The 11,890-nt window shown below is 40.7% G+C and overlaps 1 protein-coding gene across 2 annotated transcripts in view; it reads left to right on the plus strand.

Moving 5' to 3' along the window:
- Window positions 1-4,392: 4,392 nt before the first annotated feature.
- The window catches only part of si:dkey-260j18.2 (uncharacterized protein LOC325231 homolog), an 8,845-nt gene continuing 1,347 nt past the window's right edge, over window positions 4,393-11,890 (plus strand). Inside the window, exons 1-6 of one of the 2 annotated variants that reach the window (XM_017491669.3) lie at window positions 4,393-4,497; window positions 4,590-4,745; window positions 5,061-5,214; window positions 6,174-6,252; window positions 7,200-7,427; window positions 7,679-11,890. The exon at window positions 7,679-11,890 is cut by the window's right edge and continues 1,347 nt beyond it. In XM_017491669.3, coding sequence (XP_017347158.1) covers window positions 4,737-4,745; window positions 5,061-5,214; window positions 6,174-6,252; window positions 7,200-7,427; window positions 7,679-9,218 — 2,010 coding nt within the window. In that variant the 5' untranslated portion in view covers window positions 4,393-4,497; window positions 4,590-4,736 and the 3' untranslated portion in view covers window positions 9,219-11,890. The remainder of the gene's footprint in view (window positions 4,498-4,589; window positions 4,746-5,060; window positions 5,215-6,173; window positions 6,253-7,199; window positions 7,428-7,678) is intronic. The other variant, XM_017491670.3, reaches the window with a different exon arrangement.

An 11,890-nucleotide genomic window follows, 5' to 3' on the forward strand; every position in this document is an offset into this window, starting at 1 on the left:
GTTCTCTCAGCTACAGGTGAGTCTGAAATGTAAAGCTCTCGCACAAAAATACATCTGTGGGCAGGTTTGCTAGTTTTTTTTTTGGATATTTTTAGTTGAATTTGCATGAATTTATCTTTATTATTATTATTATTATTATTATTATTATTATTGTGGTCTGTCAGTTAATTGATGAATGAATAAATGTGTTTGAGTTCCCAACATTCGAAGGCATGTAAAGTGAAAACTTCTGCGTTGCTTAAATATGAAAGACGGGACAGAAGCAGGGGAGGTGAAGGGGCCAGCGCTGGTAAGAAAGTCGCACGTGTGCTCTTTAATATAATGAATATTTTTCAGCATGAATTAGCAGCACTTTACCTGATCGCACACCTGGAAAAATGTCACTAGTCCAGATGTTGGCCAGAGTCTGAGGTTGTCTTTTGTGCTTCTTCATACATATAACATTATAATTATACACTAACCCTGTCTGAGCACTAAAACATAGACTGCGTATGATGACTAGTCCACGCTTGTTTATTTGACAGCTCTAATAAGAACCAATAATAATCAATGATTCTGATTATGCTGGGAGCTTTAAGAACTATATTTTTATCTACTGAACAATTTTTTTTGTGATACAAATGCGGGTACTTTCTAACCTGCACTCGTTTCCGTCTCTTCCGTTTATGTATTTTTTCTTCAACTACCTTGACAATCAACGGACCTAGGTCCCACTTACCACCTTGTGGAAGAACTAAATAATACAAAAGAATTAAATGCGCATGCGCGGGTAGATAAATCGGGCTGCGCGTGCTCTTCTGATGACGAAATATGCGTCACACGTATTGTACGCTGTTCTTAGCCTAAGTAAAAAATGAAGTATACTTTCTGCTTAAATCCCTGTTCATGCAGGGACGATTTCGTACTCTCAGTGTGAGGGGGGGATGATGTTTTTTTACGAGCTACGTCAAAAATTGGCTGACCAATGATATAAATATAAAAGTACGACTGGTAATAAAACTGTTTTACACCCGAAGCCAGCACCCACCATTTTAGTGTGTATAAGTGACCCGAAATAAAATGCTCACTTCTAATAAATCCTTCTGCCTGCACACACAAACAAGCGGTCCTTTCACCAGACTCACAATTACACACTTAATACTATACAAGTGTAGTTATGATGATGTGGTTATTTTTTGACGACACTGAAATGTAAGCATATATTCTAAATGAGCCATTTAAGTCTTTCAGTGGTGTTTTTTTTTTGTTGTTGTTTTGTTTGTTTGTTTTTTTTACACTAAATAGCATTGTTTGTTTCTTTGTCTCTTCCCTGCAAATATGCAAATGATAATCCGCTGATTGATAGTCCATTGTATTTATTTTATCCTGGCATGTATATGTATATGTCTTCTTCATTTCTTATTTGAATTGGTAAGTGCCCCGTTATTGAGTTGCTGTATTATCGATTGACCACAAAAAAAAGACTATTTACCGTCAATCTGGGTCTTCCCATAACTATGTGAATGCTATTGTTGTGACTTTACTTATTTAAAAAGAGTATATTGTTTAATATGAGAACTTTAGTTTTAAAGAAGTATTTGTTGCAGAGGCCAAATCACCAAATATCTTACATTTCCCAAAAGTATGTACGTGCTTTAGCGAGTTCGCAAAAACAGTGCGAACGGCTTAAAGAGCTAAATACTGGCGCTCTTCTTCTTCTCAGTGATTAAGCGGGTGTCAGAAACGGAAAGTTGTGCAGCGCCACCTTGTGTACGGGAGTATTACTGCGTTTCAATAATACGCCATCTACTGTCAGGGAGTGAATTTACGCTTTCATTCGGCGCGTCGCTCGTGTTTAACTCCTGTTTGTGAACACAAAAAACGAGCTGTGAAAAACGGACCGGTGTGAACAGGCCCTTAAGGCTCTTTCACACCGAAACCGAAATGATTGATCGCCTTCAGCTAATTCACGCTTGCCCGATAGGTGGCGCTGACAGAGCATGTATTTTACATCTGCACACTAAGTGGCACAACCCTCTAATCGTCCTGTCGTCTTTGACCACTGAGAAGAAGAATCAAGTAAACGTTGGCGCAGAGAACCACAACACAAACTGTTAAGAAGCACAGTAACTAACTTTTTCTTATTTTATGTGGATTCTACTCAGAAAGGGAGGCAGAAAGTTTTTGTGTTTTCTGAACAGCGCGATCAAGCTGCTTTAGTCTGAATTAAATAATGTGAAATATAATGCAATAACACAGTAGTGGGATGAAACCTGAGTTTAATGCCCAAAGACCAGTCCAGTTTTATAATGGTGGAAGAAGTTTGATAAATGAAGTGACAGTTCAGTTCTTAATATCCTGTTATATTTATTACTGACATGTTTCAACAAGAATATAAATATTAATAACACATTACAACATACTGAGTATTGTTTTCTGCTACAAAAATGTCCAACTGGAACATTATGTGGAAAATGCTTGTTTGCATTCAAACAAATGTGCAGTATTTCAGTAAGAAATGTGATCAGTTCTGCATCTGTAACTTTCAGTTGAGTTTTTTTCTTAATTAATTTGAATTAGGATTGACCTTCTTCTTCTTCTTCTTCTTCCTAGTCGTCTACTTCCTCCAACATCATTGTGTATTACTGCCCGCTACTGTGTACAAAAGTCAAAACTTTCCCCATCCATTGTCTAAATCCACTGGTTCTAACCAGGGTCCAGGAATCAGAGCCAGGGGTTTGATTGAGTAATAGCACCTGAAATCACACATCAGCACTATCAGTTATAAATTATACTTATTATTGGGTTCTTATATTTATTCGCTGCTTTGAATAGTAACTTGAATTGAATGTGTTTAAAACTAAAATATATATATATATATATATATATATATATATATATATATATATATATATATATATATATATATATATATATTTTTTTTTAAAACCCCAAGTGGGCCTATAAATAATATCAACTTGAGTGGAAAGCTCAAGAATATAAAGTTCTGTGGCTCCAGTAACTAGACAAACGATTGTTGTATGTGTTCAAATAATATTCATTAGATAAAATCTGCACAGAGTGGGTCTGTGGCTAAAAAACATTTGGGATCCCCTGGTTTAAACCTCTTCATCAACCCTTTATCCAATGGAAATGGAAATGGTGATATAATATGACAATAGACTGTTTTTAAATCCAGGATGCTTTGCTCAGAGCAGTAGACAACACTTTAAATGTAAAAACTGGTCCATGACAAGGTTCCATCCTGCAAAGCTGCTCTGTTAACTTCTATTTGAGAAAGTTTGAACCAGCTTGATGGAGAATATTGTTTTTCATTAGTGAAGTCCACGCCTCATAACTCAGGCCCAAGGAGGAGCATAAAGTACTAATTGTGATTTTTCTGTTAATGATTACATTTTTTTTTTCTTGAACTTGATCTGTGGGAAAATGTGCCATTAATTAAAATAATTAAAGTTAATTTGTTTGAGATTACATTTACATGTATACATTTAGCAGACGCTTTAATCCAAAGCGACTTACAAATAAGAAAATACAAGCAAAGCGATATCAAGCAGAGAAGAATACAAGTAGTGCTACTATACAAGTATCATTAATTGAGTGCCAGAAGAAGCAAAGTGCCAGAGTAAGGGTTTTTTGTTGTTGTTTCTGTTTTTCTGTTGTTTCTGGTGTTCATATGTTACTCAAATGTGTTTCCCAAAGCCAGAATATTCAGATATTAAACAAAATAGTTTAGTGTCATATCTGTAATTTGTTTATTTGCTACGAAGGAAAAAAAAAATCCAGGTTGAGTGTGTGCTGATTCCATCATTTTTGCCAGGCTTTGTACAAATGTCTTCATCCCATCCAGCTGTATAGCAGTTTAAAAGGATAACAATTGCTAAGTGACCAACAATTTGGCTTCCACTAATATTAAAGCTATCACAACCCTAGAACACACACTATACCGCAGTTTTGACATTTACGCATAATCTTTTTGATGTTTATTTACTTTAACACGTTTCATTGTTCTTGTGCTCCCCCTGGTGTTTGTTAGTAGTATTGTGTATTATTATTTTTTAGTTTATTTATTCATTTGTTTTTCTCTATAGTTATGTCTTTTCTTTATTGACCGCGATGTTTGTATCATCTTAAATTGCAAGTAAAATAAATAAATAAATAACAACATAAAACTACGCATATTGAGTAACATCCCACATTTCTGCGACGCTGAGACACCGGAAGTTATCCTATGTTGTTCCGGAGCGTTTACATGATATTTTAAACGTGCCTGTATTCGGAAAATCCCGCCTCTTTGTTCTGTGATTGGTTAATCGTGTGACTTGTTACGCGCTTGCATTGGCTAGCAGTTCATATCGTCGCTGTTGATTCGCGGATAAACCGCTAAAACAGAGAAGCCGGATGTGTTAAAATACGGGTAGGAAAATAATTCCAGCATGGCGGTTCAAGAAAAGCTCTAAGATAGACAAACTAGCAGTGGGATAATGTGGCCGAGTGCGAGTAATTACCATTACTGTTTCTATATGTAGTAGTGGCGGTGTGTGTATGTGTATATGTGTGTTTATACGAGTTGGTGGTTTCTTTTTCCTCAGGTTAAGGACACGGTGGATTTCTGAGAATTAGCGGTGGAAAGACACGGAGGTCTGAGATGTGTCAGGATTCACAGTGATGGATTAAACCTCCTGAAGATGTCCAGCACGGTGTGAAGAACTGCTTCGAGAACGGCTCAGGGACGCAGGATGGCGGCTGTGAGTGCAGCAGATCTCCGTTTATCTGAGACTCGGAAACACACACAATCCGTGTGTTTACACTTCAACCTGTGCACTCACATTACACACACACCACGATAATCGTGCTGAAAATGTATAGCCCTTACACTTCTGCAAGAAGATATCATTCAAAATGATATTTAACTCCTCCTCAAGTGTGACGTCTTTCCACATGATCACCTCTAATCTAATCGAATCGAATCTAATCTAAAGATGCCTAATAAGCCCTATTCAAACAGCACTAGTTTCTCAGCTAGATGTTTTTCGGGTTCCTGATTTAAGGTTGTCTCTCAGATGAACACAGGTAAAGGTGGGACCGTGAGGTGGAGGCCGCAGCCGTGGCAGGACGCTGATGGCGGTGGTGGAGAGCCTCTCTCGGACAGCGACTCGGAAGAAGAGGATTTTCCAGATGACACGACTACTCCCCTAGGAGAGTACATTACTCAGGGTGAGACACTAACTGTACTCCACTATACTGCCAAAAGTTTACGGATACCTGACCGTCACACGCATATGTGCTTGAACATGCTGTTCTAATGCACCCCATTATGCATCTTCTGGGAAGGCTTTGCACTAGATTCTGGGGTATGGCCATGGGTATTTGTGTTCATTCAGCTACAAGAGCGTTAGTGAGGTTGAGGTCAGGCGCTGACATTGACGTGAGGAGGCTCCGGTTCCAGTTCATCCCAAATGTGATGAGTGAGTAGGGTTGCGGTCAGGGCTCTGTGCAGGACACTCGAGATCTTCCACCTTCTTCCAAACTTCACACACCACGTCTTCATGGAGCTCGCACTTTTTGTGCACTGTGTGTTGTGCTGGAACAGGTTTGGGCCTCTTGGTTCCAGTGAAGGAAAAATTTTTTTTAACGCTACAGCGTGCACAGATGTTCCATGCAACTGGGTGATTGTTATGGGTGCACATACTTTTGGTCATATAGTGTAGTTTGGTACTGCAGATTATGTAGACTTATCGCTGTGTGTACTTTTTTCACTTTATAACACAGCGCTGTTGAATTCTCCAATCTGATTGGTCGGTAGGTGTTGATAAAGTTTCTGTGTGCGCATAGTAATACTTTATTATGGCAACAGCTCATTCACAGAGACTCGAATCTAAACCTAATGAATATAATTTGGTGTTATTTATCAAAGAAAAAAATGCATATCGGCGTTTGTTTAACGTTTATGGAATGAGTCTCCAGTGTCAGTGCTTTGACTTACACAACCCTAACATTGATTATTTTCCCATTACTGCACACCCCGAATAATTACTATATTCCTTACACAATACAAGCGTCTAGTTCACGTAGGTCTGTGTTGTGTAGTTCCGTATGTATGCCATGTGATGAGCTCCCGATGTGTATCATTATAATAGCATGAATTCTCTCACAGTCTCTGTTTTCTCTCCCAGGCTTAAAGCAGCTACTTGATGCTCAGCAGTTGTGTGACGTCACCCTTTTAGTCGAGGGAAAGAAGTTCATGTGCCACAGGTGCGTCTCCTAAAACCTGTATGCAGTCACTGTTCATAGTCTGAGACCCTGGTATAAACACCATCTTATCTTAAAGGGGTCATGTGACGCTTTTGCATGTTTTCCTTCTCCTTTAATGCGTAATGCACGTTTACGTTTGTGAATGTACACAGATCTGCAAAGCTCACAATCGCCCACAAAATGTCTGTTTTAAAATGTAATGTTTAAAAATGTATATTAAATACCAAACATATATTTCTAGCAGGATTTTAGTCAACTAATACTACTGCAGAACTCTTAACGAGGCTTAATTACACCGTATTATAACATTACTGACGTTTATCAGATCATCTCTCACACTGCATGAGAATATTAATAAGTCTCGGTGAAATAACGCACAGCGAGGGTGTGTTATTCGGTGTGTTTTTTTTACACAAGGCGAATCAGTTTTTGGTGTGTGGAATCGACTCCAAAGCGAATCGTTTTTCAGTGCCTGGTGAATCGACTCTTATTTGGGATTGACTTGAGCGTGACCCGGAAGCAGGATGCCGGTTGGATGACTTCACCAGCGAGAAAATCTCTTCTTTTTTTTAACGCGCACGCTTCTTCGAGTCGTTATACGAAGTCTCGACTTTTAAGTGCATAGTAGCATGGGATAATATTTTGTGATCGCAGGAACGGTTGATAAATAGACGTGTGATCCGGCTGGAAAACCGGATAAAGATTGCCAACTCGAGACACGGCGGTTTATAAACATGAAACGAATGATGACCAATCGAAACATTAACTGACGTGAAAACACAAGTGACGTCATTAAAAAGTTCTGAAGGAAGTGACGTGGCACGCTTTCATAAACATGGTCTAAATAATCCATAATGAAGCTGTTCTTATTTATTGAGTTTTGTCGGTTAGTAGTTGCAGCCTGAATCTTCACCGGTGTAGTGTTGTTTTTAATTTGTTCGTTGCAGAGTTCTCTTGGCTGCGGTCAGCCCGTACTTCCGTGCCATGTTCACCAGCCCCTTGGTAGAGTCTCGGCTCACCGAGATCCGCCTGGAGGAGGTGACTCCTTCGGTCATGGAGACGGTTATCCAGTTCGTGTACACGGGGGAAGCGGGGCTCTGCCTCGACACGGCAGAGGACTTGTTTGTGGCAGCCAACCGTCTTCAAGTCATGCCCTTGCAGAATCTTTGTTCAAGGTAACAGATGAACGTACTTCACCCGTTCTTCCTCTTTTAGATGAACGTAATCGCTGTCTGTTTTTCCAGAAGTCTGAGTAGTTAGGTTGAGTATTTGGTTTGGTTTAGTTTCACGCTGCACATAGGTACATGAATGTGGTAGGTTTACCTGATGATAAGATTCTGTATCTTTGATGTTTGTGTACCGTAGCACAAAACATCAAAAACTGTCTGCACAATTAGTGAAGAAAAACACATTTCTGTTCCTTTAGGTTCCTCTTTGAACACCTTTCTGTGGAGAATTGTTTGGGTATGTACTCTCTGGCACGCTCGCATCACGACCAGCTCTTGCTCAGAGCCTCTTTGAGGCTGGTGGCTCAGCATTTCCCTCGAGTGGCACGGCAGCGAGACTTTCTCCTGTTGGACCCAGGCACCGTGGGAAGCCTCCTGGAGTCGGACCGGCTCGGGGTGGAGTCCGAGACGGAGGTGTACGACGCAGCGCGACGCTGGGCTGAGCACCGACCCGCTGAACGCTACGTGCACATGCCTACTCTGCTTCGTCATTTGCGCCCGGGTCTGCTGGCCCCCGAGGAGAGCAGGCGGCTCAACAAAGAGCTTGGGCCGAGGGCGGGCACCGAGGCCATGGGAGGTCCGCTGAGGCCTCGTGAGGGCATGCTCGAGAAGAAGATTGTTTGCGTGGATCTTAAGCCCAGGGAAGATGAGGCTTTACGAGAGAGCGATTACACGGTGGATTGTTTTGACCCACGAACGGGCAAGTGGGAGAAACTCTCAGCCCTGGGCTCTTTGCTGTGTCCAGGCTGCACGGCTGTCGGTGGCCGGCTCTTTGTAGCCGGTGGCATTTTAAGAACGGGCCAAGTTTCGGCGTCGATGCACGAGTACGACGTGGTGCTGGACCGCTGGATATCGCGGCCATCCATGGAGCAGCCGCGTGCCATGTTCGGACTCCTTGGCTCAGGGAACTTTCTCTACGCCCTGGGAGGCTGCAACCGATCAGCCCTTCTTGACACTTGTGAAACATTCGACCTCACCACGTTAACGTGGGCACCGGGTCCACGTCTGCCACTGCCGCTACGCTCTTTTGCCTGCTCCACACTCCGAGGCCGACTGTACTTGCTCGGAGGCGCCACGTTGGAGCAGAACAGGGCTATGGTGCATGCCGGTGTGCTCATCTACCACACCGGTACAAGGACCTGGAATCGCATCGGACTTGATTCCGGTGCCACCTGCCTGGCTGGAGGAGTAGCAGTACGTGGAGGAGTGTGCGCGGTGGGCGGGTACATGCGCGACGCTGCTAAATTTCTGGATGGCAATTACACCCATTTGGAACCGCTTGACGCCACCGGGCGAGTCCTGTTTTTCCGAGAAGGACGGGCGATGGGGACTGACCGGGACGTCATGGCCGGAGTAGAGCGAATCGGAGGTGGCGGTAGTGACCGCGCTCCCAGTCCAGTTGTTTTTCCAGGTCTGCCACGGCGCATAGCTGCCGCAGGCGTCGCGAGATGGAAGCGCAGGATTTACGTGTTGGGTGGTGAGAACGGCTCACGCTTTTACGACAGCGTGTACTGCTGGAAGCCTGGCTGGCGAAGCTGGGTCCAGAGACGTGAGAAACTACCAGGAGATACAGGCGGAGTGAGCCAGTTTGGGTGCACCACTCTAAAGTTCCCCAAAAAACACATCTTGGCACGCATTAGAACAGCCCTGGAGAAGCAGGGGAAGGAAAAGAGACGGAAACGAAAGACGGAGGACGTGCCAAGAAGCCGGCCAACCAGAAGGGCAAATCAGAAAGTGTGATTTTTATTTAAGAAACACGTCTGGGACTCGTCCCTTTCGGTCTTGTTGAATTTTCATCACCGATACCCTTTATGTTTTGTCTTCCCAAGAAACGAGCGTCACGTCGCCAGCTGATGCTTCTGTTGTTTTGAAGGCTCCTTTATCTCACTGCTATATGTTCGAATGCAAATTTAAGATTGAATGCTGGAAACCGTGAAGCATGTTAAGCCTAGGACATTACTGAAATGTCTCTTGAATGTATATAATAGCAACAAGAAATACCAAGCCCGCTGAAATCCTACACATGAAATACACGATAAACAGAATGACTCCATTCCACGGAATAAAAACAGGCAATAAGTTAGGTCTAACGCCCTATTCAGACCGTATTAGTTTCTCAGATTAGCACTCGTTCACCTTGAATGAACCTGGAAGACGACGTTTACAAATATAAGCTTTCCTTTCTTTTGCCATTTAATGGCCTCGTAGCTTAAATAGTTTGTATTGAAATTATGACTGACTTTATACAGCAATGAGACAAATTACAATCCCACACAAAGCCCTGTAAATATAGTGTACAGCAAGAGACGTCTCGTCACACGCGGCCACCTTTTTGAATTTATTTAAACCCGACTCCCCGTGTAAAACTAATGCGGTCTGAATAGGGCTTGAGCGTCTAAATCCAAAATCGTTCCTTTTAAATTTAAACTGAATAGTGCATCATCTGCTAATGAAAAATGAATTTAATCTAACTTTTTGTATATCTTTTTGATTTGTTTTCAAAATGTAAACTTTACTGCAGCGCTTAACATCAACCTTTATTTTGTTGTGAGCACATTGAGGTCAATAGCCATCTTTTTAAAAAAAAAAAAAAAAATCTAATGGAAAAAAAAACCGGATGATTTCAGTTAAATGTATTTGAATGTTTTCCTGTGAAGAGGGAACACTTGATTTTCAAGCATACATGATTGAGAAAGTTTCATTCACCTGCAACACAGTATTTTACAGTATCTGCCACTAATGTAAGGTTTATCTGAGCCTTTTATTGTATCGGGTCTGTTTACAACTCTGTTTTGACTTTTTGCCTTAATGTTGTGTCTTTAATTTAGTGTAGTGTAGCTGCAAGTAACGATTATTTTCATAAACGATCAGTTGGCCGATTTTATTATTTTTTTTCAATTAATCGAATGAGTGAAAACTTTCGGGTTAGTAAAAAACTAATGTGTTCCATTTGAGACGATTTCACCTTCCTAAAATTCATACACTAGATCAGTGGTTCTCAACCTTTTGTGAGCTCTGGACCCCGAGAATCTTTCGAACAATCCACAAGGATTCTATATATGTTGCTTTATTTTATTAATATTTAACATTAACATTGGACACTTTAAAATTGAATCAAAACATTTCACGATTTTATTTTTTACATTTTATTATTGGTGTGACATTTAATTTGACTCTCTGAATTATCCTTTGTTTATTTTATCCATCAGTGCGACACCTGAACTTCTCTACCACTCACAGGTTTTTGCGAATGATCATTTCATTTGTAAACAAATTTTAAAATAAATCCAGCAATGAACGATTGTGATATTTATGAATACACGCAAATAACAAAATTGGTTAATATTAAAACATCTCACTTTAATGTTTTGATCCAATTAACTATATATATATATATATATATATATATATATATATATATATATATATATATATATATATATATATATATATATATATATATATATATATATAAATAAAAATTATTCAAACATTTTTAAAACTTTCTCACGGACCCCCTGCAATTACACCACTGACCACTAGGGGTCCACGGCTCCCCGGTGCATAGTGTAAGTGTACAGTACTTAGTTTTGGACACAACTTTAGTACTTACTCTCCGAAGTGTTTTCGGAACAGAAGTAACGTAAGCAGTAAACGTACTGCACGCAGACCAACTAATTGATTATGAAAGTCGTTGTCAACGTATCTCATTATCAATTATTATCGATTTTATCGATTAGTTGTTGCAGCTCTAATTTAGTGTATGCATCAGGAGCACAACCAAGGACGGATTCCTCTCCGTATCTAAAACACATTTACACATTAACCTTATTTTCAGTTCTAATTTAAAGAACAATGCCAGTAACATGTACGGCACAAACTGTATAGGCGCCTAAATATTTACTGAAACCATCCAATGCTCTGAGAGAAGCATAATCCCTTCCCTGTACCTTGTGAGTAAACGTTCTCTTCGTCTGCTTTTATTAAATGCATCAACCTCAACAGCGCCGAGTGAATTATGATGCGTCTCCTATAAATGTACAGTCCCCTCTGAAACTATTGGAACAGCAAGGCCGGTTCACGTGTTTGTGCTCTTCATTCGGGCTTGAGATCAGTTCATTCAAGACGAATTCGAGACGATAGATCAGGTATTCGGCTTTCATTTCCTCATATTTACATCTAGATGTGTTAAACAACTTGGAACACGGCGCCTTTGGTGGAAGACCACCCAATTTTTAGGTGACCAAAAGTATAAGAACAGAGTCTTCAAGTAAATGACACTTAATATTTGGTTGTATATCTGTTGCTTGTAATAACTGCATCAATCCTGTGACTCACTGACACCAAACTGTTGGTTTCTTCTTCTGTGAAGCTTTTCAGGACTTGTCCAGTCTAAAACCTTCCACTTTTGC

This window comes from Ictalurus punctatus, chromosome 17 (genome assembly GCF_001660625.3).
Source record: "Ictalurus punctatus breed USDA103 chromosome 17, Coco_2.0, whole genome shotgun sequence".
NCBI classification, from domain to species: domain Eukaryota; kingdom Metazoa; phylum Chordata; class Actinopteri; order Siluriformes; family Ictaluridae; genus Ictalurus; species Ictalurus punctatus.